This window comes from Myxocyprinus asiaticus, chromosome 8, assembly GCF_019703515.2.
Source record: "Myxocyprinus asiaticus isolate MX2 ecotype Aquarium Trade chromosome 8, UBuf_Myxa_2, whole genome shotgun sequence".
Taxonomy (NCBI): domain Eukaryota; kingdom Metazoa; phylum Chordata; class Actinopteri; order Cypriniformes; family Catostomidae; genus Myxocyprinus; species Myxocyprinus asiaticus.
In genome coordinates, this window is record NC_059351.1 from 36,790,867 (window position 1) to 36,814,284 (window position 23,418).

The following is a 23,418-nucleotide window of genomic DNA, read 5'->3' on the forward strand; positions in this document are numbered from 1 at the left end:
CACAATTCACTTCTTCGTATGGAAAAAGATGCAAGAAAAGTGAATGGTGACTAAGGCTGTTGATCATAAACATTCTGCCTAACATCTCCTTTTGTCATGACAAAAAAGTCAAATGGGTTTACGACGACATGACTAAATAAATAATGACAATTTTCAGTTTAGGGTGAAATTTATTTTTAAGCAGTAGGTGGTATTTAAAAAAGAATTGTACACAAGCACAAACATGTAAAAGAAATTAAATTTCATGAAATATGTGCATTATTGTAAAATAATATGGTTTCATCTTAAACAGAATGCTGCAACCAATACTATAACATTTAAATCTGTGGCTGAATTGCATGCCCATCCATTTCAAAATGCCCCTTAAACTTAATACGCTTATTTTTATTCCATCTCTTATTGGAAAAAAAAATATAATAAAAATAATAATAATAAAAAAATACATAAAAATAAAAAATCACCAGAATATTCCACTGGGTAAGCCTGGAATCATAGTCATTAATCTCCAACTCCACAGAGGCAGGGAAAATAATATCCCTGCTCGCATGCAATTTTAATCCACTCCGATGAGACAGTGTATAAACAGACCAAAATTGCAATATGATCTTTGAACTGTTCAGCAGGCTTTAGCTTTGAAATAAACTTGTTATGATTATTAAGAAGTAGCTTGATATGCCATGAAGATGTACTAATTACTGATCACCTCTAGGGGGCAGTATTGTATATAGGAATAACAATCTGGGACTCACATCGGAGTGCAATTGTTTGGGACTAAGAATCATCTTAAAAGTGTTTATTCCAGGTGGTTAATTCAAGTCACATTTGCACAGAAACCAGATTGTACTGTATTAAATACATAATCATTTACAGATTAATGTTAATTTGTGATCTTTTTACATCTAAACTCATCTAAGCTCTTAACACATAATCTTGGTTTACATCAGATCAACTCAACATGCCTGCAAAATTTGCACATTCCATCAGTTGAACTGTGTGTGATAAGAGTATTCTGACTTTTTCTGAGCCGAGTCCAGAAGGCAAAGAAATTCCATCAGTCTCCAAATCAGCACCGCTAATCTGCTGCACTTTTGGTCAAGTCCAATAGCGATAGGTGTGCCCCTCCTAACAGAGGGCACGTTAAGGATTCCCTTAGAATTTTCAATTTCATTGCTTGTTTTAGTGTCTGTGTCAGTATCTTGTGCACTGTCTTTCTTTCTATCATTTTCACTTTCCTCATTTGTTTCATTTTAATTTATTGTTATTGTTATTGTACGGAGACTCTTAGGGGACAGAGTGGGATTTTTTTGTTCTAAAATAGTTTTACGTGCCCTTGCAATAGTTTTTGTTCCCTCACAATACGTTTTGTGTGCCCTCGCAATAGTTAGCATTCCCTCACAATAAGTTTCGCGTTCACTCGCAATTAATTTACCATTGTTTTACTACAGTAACCATATTTTAACCATGATATTCGTATTGAAACCATAGTAATAATACAGGAAAACTATAACTTGAAGTCATAATTTTGTATAGCATCACTGGTATGTTTCACTGTTTGGCAATGCTTGATCCTGCTTTGGCTTCTTTGAAAACAATTTTCAATGGCAGAGTGAAATTAAACAAAATAGCTGGCACTATTGTGTCTGAAATGTCAGTTAATTGATATTAACCTATGTCCCAATCGCAGCCACACTGATATTCAGTACTACAGCACATTTGCACATGTGACTTGATGAATATTGGAACATATCAGGTTAGACCTGGTAAAGACCACCTCACATTAACAGTTGCATTCTTTTTTATCCCCAATTTGGTATGCCCAATTCCCAATGTGCTCTAAGTCCTCGTGGTGGCCAGGATTGGGAGGGTTACTTTTGAAATGTATTCCACTACAGATTACAGAATACATGCTGTAAAATGTAATTTGTAATGTATTCTGTTAGATATTCTAAATACTTTGGATTACTTCTTCAGGACTGGTAGATTTTTTTCACTATAAAAACTCTGCCAGTACAGTAAGACAAAATACACATGTTAAAAATACATTCTCTGAAAAACCTAAATATCTTATGCAGTGTTGTTTCTAAAACAATAGATAAATCTAACTGATCTTGTTTTAAGGACTTTTAGATATTTATACAGGAAAACAATACAAAAATTATTATCAAGAATATGATTTTTGCCCTAATATCAAAGGTCTTACTAGAAAAAAAGAAATCATGATCCAATGTGAATTTTCTTGATAAAAAAATATGATCGTGCCTGGTAACATGTGCATGTAAAATGGCTAGAAATAGCATTTTAACTTAGCGTAAAGCTGACAATTTACACAAGGTTTATTTCTGTTTCTTCTGCTCCAAACTTACTTCAAACTTACTTCTCTGTCTGCTCATATGAATGTTACATCATAAGAAAGTGTTTCACTGCTGTTCAAATGCACTTTGGATCACATCATATATATGTATAAATGTTTTCCATCTGAAAGGACTAAATATTAAATGAAACAAATGACAATAAAATGCAAAGTAATCTCTTCAGTAAACAAAATACTTTTTGAATGTAACTGTATTCTAATTACCAATTATTTAAATTGTAACTGTAGTGGAATACAGTTACTTATATTTTGTATTTTAAATACGTAATCCCGTTACATGTATTCCATTACTCTCCAACCCTGGTGGTGGCGTAGTGACTCACCTCAATCCGGGTGGCGGAATCTCAGTTGCCTCCATGTCTGAGACCGCCAATCCACGCATCTTATCACGTGGCTTGTTGAGCACGTTACCGTGGAGACATAGCGCGTGTGGAGGCTTCATGCTATTCTCATGCGGCATCCACGTACAACTCACCACGCGCCCCACTGAGAGCAAGAACCACATTATAGCGACCACAAGGCGGTTACCCCATGTGACTCTACCCTCCCTAGCAACCGGGCCAATTTGGTTGCTTAGGAGACCTGGCTGGAGTCACTCAGCACACCCTGGATTCGAACTCGTGACTCCAGGGGTGGTAGTCAGCGTCTTTGCTCGCTGAGCTACCCTGGCCCAAACAGTTGCATTTATTATCAGTTGCTTGGGAACTTTCTTTCCTTTCCCATTCATGCTTTTGATGGATGATGAATACAAAAGTCTCCAAACACAATATTTGAGAGTTCCCACTGAGATGCTATAGTGACACAAGAAAACATTCTCATAAAAAAGGGTGCTGTTTAAGATACAAGGGCCATCATTGGGGTGGCACCCTCAAGGGGACCTTCTTTTGTACCTCTAGTTAAAATGTATAACTCAGTTTGGGTACATTGCTGTACTCTAATGACCTACTGTGTACTGTACCTTTAAAGGTATATTTGCATGTTTTGTTACTCTGTGTACAGATAAATTGCCTTTAGGTCTCCTTGAGGGCACATATATTTACCCTTACCCAGGGTACCACTCCAATGACGGCCTTGTACCTTAAACAGAACCTTTTTTCTAAGAGTGTATGAAACAAGTGATTCATGAAAAGTCTGCATAAATACAAGTTTTCCAATGTGAACTCTCGCACAATGCATACCTTGCCAGACTTCTTTCTTCTCCGTCGGAACCTTAAGAGCTCCTTGTGTTGCCGTGAAACAAAGTTGACTGCAGCATACTCCAACAGGGCAGAGAAGACAAAAAGCAAGCACACAGCCATCCAAATGTCAATGGCCTTCACATAGGACACCTACTTGACAGAGACACACAAACACAGTAGTACTCAGATGCCTTGATTAACCCAGCCGTTATATTACTGAACAGCACAGGGATCGGTCTGATTTTATTTATTCATGACAGATCATTGTCCTTAAAAGGATAGTTCACTCAAAAATTTAAATTCTGTCATCATTTACTCACCGTCATGTTCTTTCAAACTCGCATGCCTTTCTATCTTCAGTGGAACACTAAATCAGAAAGATGTTAGGCAGAATGTTAGCTTCAGTCACCGTTCACTTTCATTGCATGGATGCAATGAAAGAGAATAGTAAAGTTGTCATTCTGTCTCATCTTCTTTTGTGTTCCACGGAAAGAAGAAAGTCATATGGGTTTGGAATGACTTGAGAGTGAGTACATGATGACATAATTTTATTTATGTGTGAACTATCCCTTTAACACTGAGCCTACTCTACTATAATCAGAGATAATTATCTGCCAGGTGAAAAGCCTGTTTTCTGGAATGTGTAATTATGATGTTACTCAATGCTACATTTATGAGTTTTTAATATGCAACACATACTGTCCGCCTGCTTTCACACATGAATGAGCTTTACACATTCCACTATAGGCTGCATTAATAAATGATAACTAAGAATGAATGGAAGGAAAAATGTATGCATGTTGGTAGAATTTACACTTTAATGCTGATTTGAGACCAGTGATGCAGCGTATTTGTTAAAGATATAAAGAACAAGGGTTTACTCTGAGCACACTCTGACCTTAGGTAAGGATGTCCTGGATCCAGAGCTCTGTGTTGTCATGGTGAGCACTGTGGTAATTCCCAGGGCGACACGGGCAGGTGCAGCATCCATGTTGATCCAGAAGGAGACCCAAGAGAGGATGACGATGAGCAGGCTGGGAATGTACATCTGGATCAGGTAGTAGCCCATCTGTCTTTCCAGGTGAAAGCGGACCTCGATGCATGTGAACTTGCCTAGCAGGAGGAAAAGGCATGTGAAAACCATCACTGAGGATTTATTCACTACTGTAAGACTTTGTAGGTGTTACATATTTACATTCTGGTTCTAGTAGGAGCCCCAATACAATTGTAAAAATTGCAAAAATGTAAAACAAATAAAATAAAATATTTGAGAACAAGTGGCCAGGGATTTATGTTTTGTTTTGTTTTGTCTCTTGTTTTGTTTTTGTTTTTTTGTTTTCAGCAGTTCAATCAAGGTATGTTTGATAAAGTTTTTGAAACAAGAAATTCTTAAAAATGGAGAGCAATCTACATTTTCTTCTCTCTTTTCTTATTTAATCAGTCACTCTGATCATAAATAATTGTTGTATTCTTCTTATATTATCATAAATTATAAAGATCATGTTGGAAACTAAAAGAAGAAATGAGGAATCACAAATACAGTGCTTCACTTAGTCATGAAATGCTAAATGACAGTGTAATTTTCTTCTGTCCAACATATCGTAAAACTATGAAGTCTCAAAAAGAAATCATGGATTTTTTTTAGTCAAATGTAAAAGCAAACATTTGTTTTAAATGTGCTTGGTGAACGACTGTAAAAAACGATTAGAAGATTGATTTAGCACGTAATCTGCTTGAAAGATAGAGTACTTTATACAATCTGAAAGCCTTTTCCTTTCTCAATACAAATTTCTGAGAGGCCTTGCTAAAAAGCAGGCAGACAGCTTTCACTCTTTCAGTTTCATTTGTTCCAAACTCCCCGGGAGATTTTCATTTTGTAATATTCCATACTGCCCAGCTTTGCAGCAAGAGTGCAATTGAGAAAAAACACATTACAGAATAAACAGACAGACAGACAGATAAATAGACAAGTAGACAGATAAGACAGATTTGTACTTAAACTGTGGCATCTAAGTAGTGTTTTTGCCACAAAAAAGTAACTGGATTGTAACACACACAAGCATACACACTAACACAAATAAACAAACACACACTTCTGTTCTCCTCAGGAGTCTGGCTGGTTGGAGCTGTCAACACTGTAGTTGAGGTGACCTGAGAATAAAGCCCTAAGTGAGAGCAACAGCAACAGGAGGAAGTGGAAAAGGAGAATGTTGAAGAACAAAACCCAGGAGCAGACTGTCATGGAGCCTAACAACACCGAACGCTTACAGAACTGGCATGCGCTGCTGGCCCAGGAAACAACCGAAGATAATATTCTGGTTCCCTTTCGTGGAACTCGAGCTGCGTATGATCGCTATGGGACACCGACTGAGTGTCACGTTGTCTGAAGCCCTTATACAATCATGCCAATGTATTGGCTGATGGCACTTAAGTGATGCCCCCTAAGGAGCTACGTCACAGGCTCAATAAAGACGCTTGCTTTTGCGCCATCGAGTCAGATTTTCTGTTCTTCAGTGCACAAATTGTCTAAGCCCGTGTTTGTTTCTAGCGACTCACGTCAAAGCGAGGATTATTTTTCTCACTTTTGAGTGGCAAACACGTAAGGACGTCGTTGACACGGCGTACATTTCTGAGCAATTTCAATGTGTTTTTTTCAAACATTACAAGGGACCGACGAGGACAGCGGCGCATCATAGAGGCTAGCAATTTCTCACCATGAGCCGTTATCCTCACTTGTTCCAGTTCTACGGCCTCCAGATTTGAAGTTCCATGTGCTGGAGCCATTTGGGATTTTGGCTTTGTGTCTGAGAAGATAGGAGTGTGAACGGACAACGGAATCCTGTGTTTGTAGCCCTCCCCCTGAGCGAAAGCGTGTGTCTAGTCGGGCATGCTCTGAGGCCTAGCTCGGCGGGCATTTTCTGATGAACAACATGTGGGAGAGACCATGTGTGCCATGAGACATCGCCATTAAAATATGCACTTTCACAAAATGCATGGATGCAGCTGTGATGCCCTTGAGGCTTCAAGGCATCTGCATTTTGTATTATCTTGACGATTGGTTGGTGTTAGCTCACTCAGAGACTTCGAGATGATGTTCTCAGCCACTTGAGCTAGGTGTGGAGCTGAACTCGCATGCGATGCAAATGCACCTGTCTCCAGCTCATGTTCTGTCATTAAGCCAGTGTCTAGCGATGTTCAGACTGGGACGTGTTCTCCCTGCAAGAACATTTCACTGGCTTTTGAAGCTCATGATTACGGTGTCCACTGTCATTCCCCTGAGTATGTTGCATGTGAGACCTTTTCAGTGCTGGATGAACTCTACAAAGGGACTTCAAACACTGACACATGTGCTTCGTCCCTTCAGAGTGACATGTGTATGCTGCCAAACTCTGCTGCCATGCAAATGGACCTGCCTTCTGATGTTGGCCGTTCTATTGGGACAGGTGTGTTGCCGCAAGGGGATAACGACAGATGCCTCATCCACGGATTGGCACGCTGTGCACGAAGGTCTTCCAGCCTATGAGGTCTGGAATGGCCAGCTGCAATATTGGCACCTAATCTGGCTGGAGATGCTCATGGTGCTGCTGGCATTGAGGTTTGTCCTTCCAGAGATTCAGGACAGTCATGTCCTCATCCGGTCGGACAACAGGACGGTGGTGTCCTACATGAATTTCCAGTGAGGGGTGCGCTCTCGTGCCATGCTAAGGCTGGTACGTCAAATTCTTCAGTGGGCACGGGACGATGTACTACCTCTACGAGCCATACATGTTCTGGACCGGTTGAACTTGTGGGCGGATCTCCTGTCCAGACAGGGTCTGATGCCCAGAGAATGGACATTACATCCTTAGATTATGGAACAAATCTGGAGGAGGTTCGGCAGATCGTAAGTGGACCTGTTCACTTTGAGCGAGATGTCGCACTGTCCCCTCTGGTTTTCTCTCTCGGAACCACTGGGCATCAATGCACTGGTGCATCAATGGCCAAGAGCACGTCTTTACGCATTTGTACCGATCATTCTGCTGCACGCAGGTCTGCACAGGTTTTGGGAGGATCGGGTTCGGCTTCTGTTAGTGGCGCCATATTGATCATCTCAAGTATGGTTTTCAACTCTGGTCTCTCTCCTGGAAAATACACCCTTGGGAGATTCCAGTCAGAGTGAACATGTTATCTCAGGCACAGGGCAGCTTTTGGCACCCCTGGCCGGACTTATGGAAGTTATGGGTGTGGCCCCTCAACCAGGCACTCTTTTGAATGATGGGTTATCCCCTGCTGTGGTTGATACCATTCAAAATGCTAGAGCTCCATCACTGAGGAGGCTATATATGTTTAAGTGGTGTATTTTTGCTTCTTCGTGTACAGAGCAAAGTGAAAATCCAGTACATAAAATACAGTGCTGGAATTTTTGCAGAAGCATTTCGGGGCTGGGGTTGCCCCGGCAATGCTTAAGGTCTATGTTGCCGCTATAGCGGCTAAACATGCACTTATCAATGGAGTCTCTATTGGTACACATTCTCTTGCCTCTACACAGGCTTAGACCTTTACGTCCCGTCCGCATTCCTTTATGGGATTTATCTGTTATTTTAGAGGTGTTCTCAGGTGCTCCATTCGAGCCCTTGACAACAGTTACTGATACGTTTTTAACTCTCAAAATGGCACTGATAGTAGCATTGTTTAAGGGAGTCGGTGATTTGTATGCCCTGTCGGTCAATCCCTTGTATATGGATTTTGCACCAGGGTGTTCAAAGGTTGTGTTAATACCTTGTTTGGGCTATTTCCCCAAGGTTATTTCTATGTCATTTCACTCCTAACCATTATTTCTCTCCTCCTTCATTTGAGACGGAGGAGCATCAAAGGTTACATATGCTTTGTCCAGTTCGGGCGGTGTGAGTTTATGTTGACCGTACTAGCCAGTGGTAGAAGTCAGAGCAGTTGTTTGTGTGCTTTGGTGGCCACAACAGAGATGTTTAGGTGTCCAAGCAAAGACTGTCTCATTGGCTTATTGATGCAATTTCAAGTGCTCATGATGCACACGGTTTACCTTCGCCTTCGGGTATTTGAGCCACTCTACGAGGTGTGTCCTTGGAGGCCATTTGTATGGTGGCAGGGTGGGCCTCTCCACATACATTTGTTAGATTTTATAATCTGGATGAAGGTTTGACTCCTGCTTCCCAGGATCTCTCTGTTGGAACAGGAGTAAATTCATAGTTCCTTTTTTTTTAAGATGCTTAAGCTTGCTTGTGCACCACTATATGCTTGCCACACATGCTTGTACAGTTGGCAGCTACTGTTCGCATGGTGTGAATGTATTTAGTGCCCATAGTGATCATATGCAGCTCGAGTTCCACGAAAGGGAATGTCTCGGTTATGTACGTAACCGTGGTTCCCTGAGGGGAACGAGACGCTTCTTACAGTGGATGAAGGATAACAGTATGGTTTTAATGTAAGCGCTGGGGACAGAAAGGGTGCCCCTTTCGAATTTAGCAGTGGATGTCAATCAATATGATGATCCCTTTGTCCCCTTCCTAAAATATAAAGGAAACTATATTCAATATTACCATGAATAAAGACCCATTTATACTGAAAAGGCCCCCCAAAAGTCACCTGACCCCAGTTTGAAAAAACACCCTGCTTTTACTGACGGGCTTGTTCTGCACTCACTGTACAAGCTCAGGGATGAAAACATACTTTGACATCACTAAAGCTGTGACATGTGGTTATTTCACATTCTGCATGCGTGACTCAACTGACGAAGTTGTGCAAATGTATGAGTGGGCAGAACTACATGACATAGCAGGAGGTCTTATGTGGCAGTGGAGAAAATGTGTAAGCAGCCATGTGGAAGGTACTATGTCCATCTTGTCAGACTGGAGAGGGGAGATCACATTTAAAGGAATGTTAATGAACCAGTGATGAGAGACAAAGTCATGGTGATTAAAGGCTAATGTGTTGGGTTTGAAGGGTTAGCTTCTATTGCGCCCCTGTGCCTCTTGGTATGGAACTCCTAAGGCCAACAGGGGCTGTTTGTATGAGCAATGTGATTTGAAAAAGGCCTATGGGTAGATTTGGGGGGTGGTGAGTGCACATTCCATATATATTTCCAGAAGAAACATGTATAACTCCATAGTGAAAACATGCTTGCAGAGATATGTGTCCTCGAGATTGATTACTATTCAACTCCCTTATCTCATAGATCCCAGTCTTTTATATATGTCCACATGCAAATAAAGTGTAGTATATTTCACAATGTGACAGAGTGGCAAGATATGTGGTCCATCGGTGACCTAACATGCTGTAGATCAAACACTGTATTACTGATTCCATCCTATGTAAATGCAAAGAGCAGTTTGGACACTAAGTGGTTTTCAATCAAGTGGAGACGCCTGCGGCAGATTAGCTACAAGAGCAATGTATGGATTGCATACAGGCCAGAGACTGAATGAATCCCTCTAAAACAGCATTCAAAATATAGAGAAAAATCAGTCCTTTCTATTTCACTGTACACACTAAACGGAGCCAACTGTAACATACATGGAGTATACTGTACAGTGACTTAAAGTAGCTCATTGTCACACAGTGAATATTTCTCAGGGAAGGTTTATTTTTGAAAGTTAATCTCTGCAAAGCCACATACCTTGAAGTTCTGGCTACAAATAAAATAAATAAATAAATAAAAAAAGCTATAAGAAGAAAAAAAAGCTATTGAACATTTTCACTATTATTGCCCAGGAAAAAAGATCACTGAACACATGTTGACCTTTTGTGACAATTTACTCCAAAAGCAGTAACATACAAAATATTATAATGTTGTTTTGGCCAACAGAAATTGAAATTTTATACATTTAAAACATTTACAAAAATGTGGCAAGCTGCCCCAAACTGACATTTATGAAAAATGCCTTTGTCTGGAGCACATTTAAGCCTATTGGTAAAAACAAACAAACAAACAAACAAAAAAAAAAACCAAACATCTGCCTTCACAATATCATTTAGTTGACCCTAGCATGAATGTATGCCAGTGTGGTTTGATTACTGTATGTTCACTTGTTTACCCAAGTGCTATTCCAAAAATAGGATGATAGCGAACATTTTCTTTGGAGGCTTGTACGTAACATAGACACATGAATATAAAATATGTAAAATAAAATATCTGTTTTAGACATAATGGGTAGACAGAACTTTGTGTGCAGCCTGTGAATTAAAGGGATATTATCACAAGATGTAAAATTTTCCTTGATCTTTTAAAATAAAAGGAGAGGAAAAACAAGAGAAAATTAAATAATAATGAAATGTTAATGATATGAAACAATTACATGACCCTTTTAATGCAGAATATTATGGGACACTAATGGGGCAGGAGGCTAAATCACAGCTCTGTGGGTTAAGTAATCTATTTTGTCAGCTCTGATTACAGTAGTTATTAAGTCTGCTGTGACTGGATAGTTTGACAAATTTTCAGCGTTTTAGTACCTTGCTAGCCTAGATACAGCAGCACTAAGTTAAAAGAACAGCTGAGTTCACCAAGCCTTCCTCTCCTGAAGCCTATTGAAAAGTGTTCTGTTAGCCCTTATCCACCGAAATTGCGATGGTTCTCGTGCGGAGCCTGTGCTCTGCTGGTTCACGGCCGGGCCAATCTGGAGCCTATCGTAAACTGGCCGTGCTTTTCCACTGACCTTAGAGCCGAACGGCGACGTAACAGGTAACTGTCTACGTGGTAGTTTCACGTGACTACCTCAAACATAAACAAATATGGTGCGTCACAGTGTGTTTGTATACAGCTTTTCCTCTTGTTTTTGAGGACATATTTAAACATACGGATTAATACAATCCATCGTTATTACAGTGCTCAACAAAATTGTCAGAGACGAAATCTACGCTAAAGATGACAGGTAATGAATTACGTTATACTGTCTGAACTATGGCTTAACTTCCTAAGTTCTGTAAAGATGGTTTTAGCAGATGGTTGTATTTGGATTTTTGCCATAGCATATAATATTATTGATTGAAAATCCAACCACATCATTACGTGCTGTATCTGTATTCTCGTAGAGTATTTTTTTTTTTTCATTTGCAATCTCTCTAGTTTATCTCGGGTCTTCATAAATACCATATCGCAAGTAGAGAACTTGTTTCATCGTGTTACCTGAACGCTTTTGATGTCTGATAATTTTGTGGGTTTTTTATTGTTGTTATAGAGTGAAGTACTCCTTGCTGTGGATGGTAGCTACTGTTGTTTTTTGGGGAGACTTTACCATGGTGACAAAACGTTATCCCGCCCTCCATCCCCTGACGTAATCAGTTCCAGCAAGCTTTTGGGGCCGGTTTTGGGGCCGGTGTGGAACCAGGTTTTCGGCCCCAGAACAGCCTTTTCTGCAGTGGAAATGCGCAGAACAGTTCGAGAATTCGCAGCCGCCCAGGAACCTGCACCCGAACCATGTTGGTGGAAAAGGCCTATGTGCTACTGCTTGTAGGCTTGGGCCAGTGGCCTTTTTCACAGGTGTATTTCTTTGGAAAGCAACATCACGTAAAAACAGGATTAAGAAAGACCAACAAAGCATTATATAGTTACATTAAAGAAAAGAGTGCCAGAGAGGGAATGAGGTAGTGAAAATAAGGGTAACACTTTACATTAAGGTTCCCTTTGTAAAGGGTTTATAAAGTAGTTAATTAACAACTATTAACTTATCAACAAATGCATTATAAATAATTGATATGCATTTATAACAACATGAATAAAAGGTGACTTTCATGTGATACTTTCAAAATAGTGAGCCAACTTAATCTCACATGTTATAAATGCTTAATAAAGGTACTTATTTTAATCAAAATCATAAAATGTCATTATTCATGATTTATGTCATTAATGTAAAGTGAACACCTGTTAACCATATATTAAGAGTTACTAACATTACTAAGCTATGAAAGTGTACTCTAATGTAAAGGGGACAGCTGTGAACCTTTTATTAATGAGTTTCCAACATTAGTAACCTATGAAATTGAACATTTATGTGAAGTGAACAATTAAGAAACTGTTATGAAGAGTTTCCAACTCCTTCACTCCATTTGTTAATGAGTGACTATAAATGCTTCAAGATTACATAATTTATCATACATATTATACCATTCATAAATTAACATACATCATAGTCTTTATTATTGCAAATAAACAGTACAACTGACATTCAACATAGAAAAATAGACAAGCTTACACTATCTTAGAAAAATATTTTTTACATATAAAAAATAGCTTTACATAAAGTTCTGTAAATGGTCATAAGACTACATTACATGATATATGTTAATTTATGTGCATGTTTTATGATATAAAACCAAAGCATAAGGCACTGATTAACAAATTACCTGCAGGAGTTGGAAACTCTTTAATGTATTTCTTTTTTTTTAATTTCTTTTTTTATTTTTATTTTTTTATCTTTCAGTTTACATTAATGTGCAATTTATAGGTTATTAATGTTAGTAGCTCATTTATAAATGGTTCACAGTTGTCCACTTTACATTACGGTAAACTTTCATAGTGTATTAATGTTAGTAAGTAATTAATAAATTGTTAACAGTTGTCCACTTTACATTAAGGTACACTTTCATACCATATTAATGTTGGCAGATCATTAATAAATGGTTCACGGTTGTACTTTATATTAAGGTACACTTTCATTGATTATTAATGTTGGTAAGTGATTAATAAATGGTTCACAGTTGTCCACTTTACATTAAGATATACTTTCATAGCTTACTAAATTTGGTAAATCATTAGTAGATTAAATGGTTCGCAGTTAACTCAGTAATCAGGCCATGGTTGTCCAGTTTTTTTTTTAAGGCTTTCAAAGAAGTTTGTAAATCCACCTTACATTACAACTTGTATTACAAGGTACAGATATTGTTAGTTAATTCATAAATGACCAATAAAATGAAGGAAAATAAAGAATATAGATTTTGATAAGTGAGAGAAATCAAAGTTACCAGTATACATTATTGCTCTGGATGAGCATGAAGACCTGAAAGGTGTTTGGCTGAGACATTCTGACTTTGATACACAGGTTACCATTCTTTTGTCACGAACTCAACAAGCAAACTAATATGAGTAATTAGAGTTAGACATTAGAGTAATGAATACAGACACAACACTTTTTATTCTCTCTATAATAAAGTATTTTTGCTGCATCATGACATAAATCATGAATTATGACATTTTATGTTTTTGATTAGAATAAGTATTAATAAGTACCTTTATTAAGCATTTATAACATGTGAGTTTAAATTGGCTCACTATTTGTCAAGTATTGCATGAAAGTCATCATTTTTATTCATGTTGTCATGACTGGATATAAATGATTTATAATGCATTTGTAGATGAGCTATTAGTCATTAATGAACCGCTTAATAAACCCTTTACAAAGGCAACCTTAATGTGAAGTGTTACCAAAAAAAAAGATTAAAAAGAAAGTAAAGAGAAAAGGTAATAGGTTCAAGCATTCTTAAATGCAATAGGAACATGTAAAAAGCCATTTAGATGGTAATCACTTTGTACTTTGTGCTGATGACTTACACGTAAAAATAAAACTGTGAATGACATGGTTCATGATCGTAATAAGAATGATTTTGCCTGAAATAAGACACGCTACATGAAATTGTGTGCACATACAGCACACAGTCTTCTTATGATGCTTATGGCTTCTCCATCTGAGAATGCAACTAGCTGAATTCAGTTTTAGCAATTTATGAAAACTATGCATTAATTTTTTGGTGTGGTATTTACAGACCTACACTGGACATGTTATAGTCACACAAAAAATAAACTTATGTAAGTGTGTTGTCTTGCTGCATATGATCAATAATGTCAATATATGAATAAGAGGTGGATCTGTTAATTATATAGGTCTCTGGTTACAACCATTTTTAACCATTTTTTTTTTTTTTAACCAGTTTGTGGTCTTTTGATCCCTCTCTTTTTGTGAATTATTTAATTAAATGTACTTCTTTCAAAATGTAGGCTTACTTTAACAGTTATGAGTATGGATGTGTCCAGATTATGTCCTTTAGCATCTACTCTCTGTTTAATGCACATCCGAAATGTGTTGTCCATAAATAAATAAATAAATCCTTCAAAGTTATCGATTTTAGCTGGACACACATCTCTTAACTCAATCAATATCATTATGCCTTTTGTGTGCCACTATTGATTCTGTTACTGAGTAAGATATTTGAAGGGAGTCCAGGGAATAACTGAACTGACATCTAGCTCCCTTTAGAAATAGATATTGCTCCTTGAACACAAGTGTCAAGAGATTTCCTGTTAAAAAGAGGCATTTGAATCTCAGTGGCTTTCTCCCACCCCCCATGACTTTCTTCTTTCTCTTTCCTCCCTGCGGTCTCCCATTTCTCGTGCCTCTTCTAGTCTTGAGGAGTGGTCTCTCTCTCTCTTTCTCTCTCTCTCTCTCTCTCTCTCATTTTGTTATCACACACAGTGGACAATTGTTCTAGGCAACCCGACCTTGACCCACTAGCATCTGTCATTCTTCTTGTCAGGAAGTCCCTCTGAGGCTGTAGTAGAACACACAGAGACACAGGGCCAAAACACCCCTCCTCACTCGGGATGGCCATTGTGTGTAATGACTTCCTGTATATGCACTATTGCTAAGACTGAAATATTATTAGGTTTTAAATGCAGAGACAAAATAGAAGGCAAAGTAATAGGAATGGCTGATTACTTCAAGTGCATCTGTTCACCCAGATTTAACCTCATCCAATAGGAGTTGAGAGTTCGATCCTTTAGTGAGCAAGACTTCATGGGATTTGTAGTCTGTTTTGGACTCCCTTTGTTTGATTTTGGCGCGGTTTTTTCAGTAAGATTTATGACTTGTTATGTGGGGGCCTAAGTTAGGTTTTACAACTGTATTAGGCTTGCCTTTGTCTTCTACCTGAATACATGAGGCCCAACAATAGCATCTATCGTTATAGCCTCTGCCTTATTTTTATCAAAATAACCTTTTTGTGGTTCTCGCCAGACTAGGCAAACCAAGTTGGATGTTTATACATTTCACTTCCACATTTTTATGATTCGCTAGCTATTCTTTTTGCATGGCTAGACAATATCCGAATCATGGTGTCCTTTTAAATTTCACTCTTTCTAAAAAACACTTTCTGTTTCTATCACAGACCGTTTCAGGACCACTTCAGACACCAGATGTTTCCTGTTTTCACACTTTAAGTGAACACTGTTTCCTCTCTCTCACCTTTTCAGTTTAACAAGAATGTAAACTCATCATAGTCTTGTCTTGTCCTCTTGTCCTGTGTGTGCGTGTATGTAATTAGCAAACTCTAAGTATCAGGCAATGTGCACTGAGAGTGTCTCACACCCTTGATGTTTACGTGTCACACATGATAAGGCCAGGCCAGCACAATGGAGTGGATGCATAATTCAGAGTCTGAGAGATACTGAGCGATAACAAGCTTTTTAATTATCAGCTGATGAAAGCTCTTTCTTAACCTTGCTTCTCATTGAAGCAAGTTTACAAGAACATTCTCCAAGATTTATTTTCTCTCTTTTTTCCTCTCTCTCACAGTCCTCTGTTCCTCTTAATGAGGACCAGTGCAGTGCTGATTAGCAGATCTGATGGTGTTCCTTAAAAGTGACAATTTGGACATGTCAGTTCATAAAAAAATATTTAATTCACCAATATAACTCTAGCTAAATAGTCAACCAATATTTTAGCATTTACTATCACAGGGTGGCTATACAATAACATAACCCTCAGTGAGCTACCTAATGCTAGTTAAAGGAATTATGCACAAAAAAAATTACTATTTTGTCATTATTTACTCCCCAGGTTTTATGTGTCATGTAATGACAGTACATAGTTGCTCTAGTCTGACAAGCTCAAAAAAGAGATCTAAAAATAAAAAATAAAAAAACACCACAAAACCACTGTAAATGTAATCGATACAACTTGTGCACTATACTCCAGTATTCTGAAGCGTCACGATAACTATATCGGAATAATTTGTTATTCACTCTCAAATCAAATCAGTAGTAATGCCTTAGTATCACACATGGTGGCTACATTGATACGTGTCAAACCTCATTGGTTTTAACAATATTAAAGTGATCGCACAAAGTGATCATATCGCTTCAGAAGACTTGCAATATAGTGCATGAGTCATATACGGTAGATTAATTTTATTGAGTTTTATGTTACTATTTGTTACTATTTGCTGTCATTACATGGCAAATAAACCCTGTGAATATTTTTTTTAAACTTCACCTTTTGTGTTTCAGGAAGGAAAGAAAGTCATAGGGTTGGAGCAACATTAGGGTGAGTAAAAATTAACTGAATTTTCTTTTTTGGGTCAGCTTTTGTGTGTGTGTGTTTGTGTGTGTGTGTGTGTGTGTGTGTGTGTGTGTGTGTGTGAGGGGGCAGGTTTAAGTGGTTTACGAGGACTTTTTTTTAGGTTACAAGCTGGTCATTACAAGGGTATTATGCTGTAAATGTGGTTTCTGAGGACATTTCTAGTGTCCCCATAATTCAAATCTCTTAAAAAAACTTACTAAACGATGTTTTATTGAAAATGTAAAAAAGCAGAAAGTTTTTTTGTGAGGGTTAGGTTTAAGGGTAGGGTTAGGGTTAGGGGATAGAATCTATAGTTTGTACAGTATAAAAATCATTATGTCTATGGAGAGTCCTCATAATGATAGCTGCACCAACATGTGTGTGTGTGTGTGTGTGTGTGTGTGTGTGTGTGTGTGTGTGTGTGTGTGTGTGTGAGAGAGAGAGAGAGAGAGAGAGAGAGAGAGAGAGAGGGAGAGAGAGAGAGAGAGAATTACCTGTGTTGTAGTGTTTGGTGCAGTATCTTAAATCTGATTCATCCTTGAGGATGAACTGTGGGAGGGTTAGTCCGTCTGCCACCTGCACGGGTCCCTTCTGTTGCCATTCAAAGATCAGGTCATTCATTGTGTAGCCAACTAGGAGAATGACCAAGAGAAAATTATAAGGTGAAGTGTGTAGTTTCTACACACAAGCATCACTTGCAAAAATATTTTTTGAAAATTACTATAAATAATTACTGTTTTCAAACAGGTTTCCAGAACATTCTGCTTATCTTTCATTGGTCAGCAAACAGATTGTCCTGTCCCATTCTCATGCCATTTGTTGAGCCAATGGTGCTTTGTCAGGCTGGGTGGAATGCCCAAACAAACAAAGTGTCATGGTTACTGGTGTAACCTCCGTTCCCTGATGGAGGGAACGAGACGTTGGTGTCGATGTAGTGACACTAGGGGTCACTCTTGGGAGCCTGAGACACCTCTGGTCTTTGATAAAAGGCCAATGAAAATTGGCGAGTGGTATTTGCATGCCACTCCCCCGAACATACGGGTATAAAAGGAGCTGGTATGCAACCACTCATTCAGGTTTTACGCTGAGGAGCCGATATAAGGTCCGGCCATTTCAGCGGGTAGTTCAGCGTTGTGGCAGGAGGGACCAACGTCTCGTTCCCTCCATCAGGGAACGGAGTTACGCAAGTAACCAGGACGTTCCCTATCTGTCACTCACTCGACGTTGTGTTGATGTAGTGACACTAGGGGTCCCTATACAAAATGCCACAAGGCTGAACTGTGCTACGTGAACTGGCGGTGTGTAGTGGGCAGACTTGCTGTGTGCCTCATAGCCAGCGCACCAGGTCGACACGTAACCTCCCCCAACACAGTTATGAATGTCGAACGGCCCTTTTTGGGGACAAGTCGACTACCCAGAGATAGAGACAGGCTTAACCCAGTCGTGGCCTCTTTCCCCTTCTCTTTTTCCAATCCCTAAAAAAGAAGGGGGATTATCTGACTGGGCCGCCAGGTCTAGTCGGGGGGTGTCCCTCCCAAGGGGAGGACACCGTGGAGACCACACCTCGCCCCAAGAGATGGGGGGATATTTAAGTGGAAGAATACATCACATGGTCTTTCCAACCATGTGGAGAGCCTTCAAGGTAGATCCTGCCCAATAGGGGAGGAGTTACTACAACATGGAGACTGAGGGGCTCTGCCCAAGGAAGACGCAGTTTGCCAGTAGGGAAACGAACTAGCAGAAGATATAGATCGCATGGGGTTAGCCTTACAGGGAACCGCCACATGCGGAACACCTACCCCAGAACCGGGCTCTTAGTTAGCGCGTGTACTGGGCCGGCAGCGAGTCTCTCCGAAAACTCGACTGCCACAGGGCTCGGAGGAAGTCAACCAGGGAACAACTTTTGTGAACACTACTGGGAATTAACAGCACACGTCTTCAGCTCAAAAGGAGGTGGAAGGCGCTATGTGCAAGCGATACACCCGGCCGGCTATCCCGGGCTTATCCGCTTGTGTTGCGTGCCACTACCTGGGACGAAACCAGTTCCACCCAGAGGTTGTAGAACCTACAAAGGTGTTGGGTGTTGCCCAGCCCGCTGCTCTGCAATGTCTGTTAGAGAGGCACCTCTGACCAGGGCCCAAGAAGCCGCTACACCACGGGTAGAATGGGCTCGTAGCCCTACCGGGGGCGGCATGTTTTGGGTGAGACATGCCATAGTTATGGCGTCAATGAGCCATTGGGCGATCCTCTGCTTGGAGACAGCGCTTCCTTTCCGCTGTGCACCAAAGCAGACAAAGAGCTGCTCAGAGATTCTAAAGCTCTGAGTGCGATCCAAATAGATGCGTAAAGCACGCACCGGACACAGCAACGACAGGGCTGGGTCTGCCTCCTCCTGCGGCAGCGCTTGCAGGTTCGCCACCTGGTCCCTAAAAGGAGTGGTGGGAACCTTGGGCACATAACCCGGTCGGGGGTCTCAGGATCACGTGAGAATAGCCCGGACCGAACTCCAGGCACATTTCGCTGACAGAGAACGCTTGCAGGTCACCTACCCTCTTGATGGAAGTGAGCGCAGTCAGGAGGGCAGTCTTCAAGGAGAGTGCCTTAAGCCCGGCTGACTGCAAAACTGAAAGGGGACTCTCTGTAGACCCTGAAAAACTACAGAGGTCCGATGAGGGAACAAGGCGTGGCCTGGAGGGATTCAGCCTCCTGGCACCTCTTAGGAACCTGATGATCAGATCATGCTTCCCTAAGGACTTACCGTCGACTGTGTCATGGTGTGCTGCTATGGCAGCAACGTACACCTTCAAGGTGGAAGGGGACAGCCTCCCTTCCAACCTCTCTTGCAGGAAGGAAAGCACTGATCTGACTGCGCACCTCTGGGGGTCTTCCTGATGGGAAGAACACCACTTAGCGAACAGACACCACTTAAAGGCATACAGGCGCCTCGTAGAGGGAGCCCTAGCCTGAGTGAACGTGTCTACCACCGCAGGTGGGAGACAGCTTAGGTCTTCCGCGTCCCGTCCAGGGGCCAGACATGGAGATTCCAGAGGTCTGGGCGCGGGTGCCGGATGGTGCCCCTTCCCTGAGAAAGAAGGGCCTTCCTCAGGGGAATTTGCCCGGGGGGAGCTGTCACAAGGAGCGTGAGGTCCGAGCACCACGTCTGGGCGGGCCAGTAGGGTGCTTACCAGGACGACCTTCTCCTCATCCTCCCTGACCTTGCACAGGGTCTGTGCGAGCAGGCTCACTGGGGAAAATGCATATTTGCGAATGCCAGGGGTCCAGCTGTGTGCCAGCGCGTCTATGCCGAGGAAGGCCTCGGTGAGGGCGTACCAGAGCGGGCAGTGGGAGGATTCTTGGGAGGCGAACAGGTGCACCTGTGCCTGACTGAATCGACTCCAAATCAGCTGGACCACCTGAAGGTGGAGTCTCCACTCTCCCTTGAGGGTAACCTGTTGTTACGGCGCGTCCGCCGGAGTGTTGAGGTTGCCCGGGATGTGAGTGGCTTGCAGCGACTTGGTGCTGCTAACTCCGTTGGAGGAGACGGCGGGCGAGTTATGACATACAGCGGGAGCGCAGACCGCCTTGGCGGTTGACATATGCTACCGCTGCCATGCTGTCTTTCCGAACTAGCACGTGCTTGCCCTGGATCAACGGCCGGAACCTCCGCAGGGCGAGCAGAATTGCCAGTAACTCGAGGCAGTTGATGTGCCAACGCAGCCGCGGACCCATCTAGAGGCCGGCGGCTGCGTGCCCGTTGCCAACAGCGCCCCAGCCCGTTTTGGAGGCGTCTGTCGTGACCACGACGCGCCTGGAGACCAGTTCTAGGGGAACACCTGCTCGTGGAAACGAGAGGTCGGTCCAAGGGCTGAAAAGACGGTGACAGACCAACGTAATGGCCATGCGGTGTGTCCCGTGGCGCCATGCCCGTCTCGGGACTCGAGTCTGGAGCCAGTGCTGAAGCGGCCTCATATGCATCAACCCGAGCGGGGTGGCCACCGCCGAGGATGCCATATGCCCCAGGAGCCTCTGAAAATGTTTCAGTGGAACCGCTGTTTTCTGTTTGAACGCCTTCAAACAGGCCAGCACCGACTGGGCGCGCTCGTTCGTAAGGTGCGCCGTCAAGGAGACTGAGTCCAACTCCAAACCGAGAAAAGAGATGTTCTGAACTGGGAGGAGCTTGCTCTTTTCCCAGCTGACCCGAAGCCCTAGTCGGCTGAGGTGTGAGAGCACCAGGTCCCTGTGTGCGCATAACCCGTCTCGAGAGTGAGCTAGGATTAGCCAGTCGTCGAGATAGTTGAGAATGCGAAATCCCACCTCCCTTAACGGGGCAAGGGCAGCCTCCGCGATCTTCGTAAAGATGCGAGGAGACAGGGCAGGCCGAAAGGGAGGACTTGTACCGATACGCCTGACCCTCGAACGCGAACCGCAGGAAGGGTCTGTGTCGAGGAAGGATCAAGACGTGAAAGTACGCATCCTTCGGGTCTACCGCCGCGAACCAATCTTGATGCCAGACGCTCGCTAGAATGCGTCTTTGTGTCAGCATCTTGAACGGGAGTCTGTGTAAGGCCCGGTTCAGTACTCGCAGGTCCAAGATTGGCCGCAACCCACCGCCTTTTTTCGGTACAATGAAGTAGGGGCTGTAAAACCCCTTCTTCATCTCAGCTGGAGGGACAGGTTCTATCACGTCCTTCCGTAGGAGGGTAGCGATCTCCGCGCAAGGTAGCAGCGTTTCCATCTTTCACCATGGTGAAGTGTACACCGCTGGACCTGCTTTTTTTTTTTTTCTTTTGGCGGATGCCCAGCAAAGTGAATCGTGCAGCCGAGTCGGACGGTCCGGACCAGCTATCGCGACGGACTGGAAAGCGCAAGCCATGCGTCCGAGTTCCGCGCAAGGGGGACCAAAGGGACAACGTCATCAGATGTACTGGCGGGTGGGGCCTCGCGGCGGGGCGGAGCTTGAGGTGCCACACCACATCGTGGCCGTGCTGAGTCCGAGGACATCGAAGCACTTACCTGGCTCCTTGTGACCACCCCCGGAACAGCCTGGGACGGGGGAGGAAGAGGCCTGTCCTCATGACCCGTGGAGACTGTCACATCGGGGGCAGATTTGTGCCACAGCTGGGCGCTCAGGGCGGGAGACCGCTGCTGGAGCGCCAACCTGCCAAATGGAGTGGTGGACGGTGGTCGTGATGCCAGCCATACACACCGAATATGTGACCCAGGGAACAAGGAAACCTCTCTTGCGGAGCTCTCGAGTACTGCAGCCACTTGGGCATGCAGCGCAATTAAATGCAAAAGGTAACAAAAAGAAGATCTGCTTACCAGCTCCAGAGCAGCGGGTTTCGTTGTCCCTGGGTCGCCCGTCTCAGGGGCGCTTCGAAGACCTCCGTGGGTTCTTCGGTGCCGGCTGTGAGACGGGTGGCGTCGGCTTCCTGCGGTGGGCTCCACGCCGGGGCCGGGCCGGAGGGGCGGGCTGCGGCGGAGTCGGTGCAGTCACCGCAGGGGGACACCCTCGGCGATGAGTAGATGGGGTGCGGGATCTTGAGCCACGCCGGGGCAGGACAAGCCAGCTAGCATCCATCTACTGCTCTACCATCGAGAACTGCTGGGCAAAGTCCTTGACGGTGTCGCCGAATAGGCCCACCTGGGAAATGGGGGCAGCAAGGAATCGTGTCCTGTCGGCCTCACCCATCTCAACCAGGTTGAGCCAAAGGTGGCGCTCCTGGACCACTAGTGTGGCCATCGTCCGCCCGAGAGACCGCGCCGTGACCTCCGTCGCTCGGAAAGCGAGGTCGGTCGCCGAGCGCAGTTCCTGCATCAATCCCGGGGCGGAACTACCCTCGTGCAGTTCCTTTAGCGCCTTGGAGGACTTGCAGGAGAGCCATGGCGTGCAGGGCGGAGGCGGCTTGTCCAGCAGCGCCGTAGGCTTTGACCGTCAGAGACGACGTAAACCTACAGGCCTTGGACGGGGGCTTTGGGCACCCGCGCCAGGTGGCGGCGCTCTGCGGGCATAGGTGCACCGCGAGCGCCTTTATCCACCGGGGGATTGCCGAATAACCCTTGGCCGCCCCACCATCGAGGGTAGTGAGAGCAGGGAAGCTGAAAAGATCGGGACCGGGCAGTAAAAGGTGCCTCACGCGACCTTGTCAGCTCTTCATGCACTTCCGGGAAGAAAGGAACAGGGCGGGGCGTGGCTTTGAGCGGCACCGCGAGCCCAGGAACCAATCACAGAGCCGCAAGGGTTCAGGGAAGAGCGGTGAAATCCACTCTAACCGACGCTCGCGGCTGTCCGGGAAAGCATGTCATCATCTCCGCGTCAGCCTGTGACTGGGCGATCGACCCCGAAGGGAGGAGCCCAGCTGAGGCTTCCGACTGGACGAGCCCGCTCTCCGATGCTGCGCTCGAGAGCTCATCACTTTCGCGGGCTCCGAATAAGAGGTCAAACTCGCCGTGAGACGAGCCGGCGGACTCACCCGGAAGCCCGATCGGGGCAGACGAGCGTGCTGGGGAATGGGAGGTCCGCGGG

General features: G+C 43.2%; 1 protein-coding gene across 2 annotated transcripts in view; it reads right to left on the minus strand.

Annotated features, from left to right (window-relative positions):
- The window catches only part of LOC127445456 (glycine receptor subunit alpha-3-like), an 86,891-nt gene that overhangs the window by 3,869 nt on the left and 59,604 nt on the right, over nt 1-23,418 (minus strand). For both annotated transcript variants that reach the window (XM_051705547.1, XM_051705546.1), the window contains exons 6-8: nt 17,387-17,524; nt 4,448-4,662; nt 3,550-3,699 (exon numbers count right to left, since the gene is read on the minus strand). In XM_051705547.1, coding sequence (XP_051561507.1) covers nt 3,550-3,699; nt 4,448-4,662; nt 17,387-17,524 — 503 coding nt within the window. The remainder of the gene's footprint in view (nt 1-3,549; nt 3,700-4,447; nt 4,663-17,386; nt 17,525-23,418) is intronic.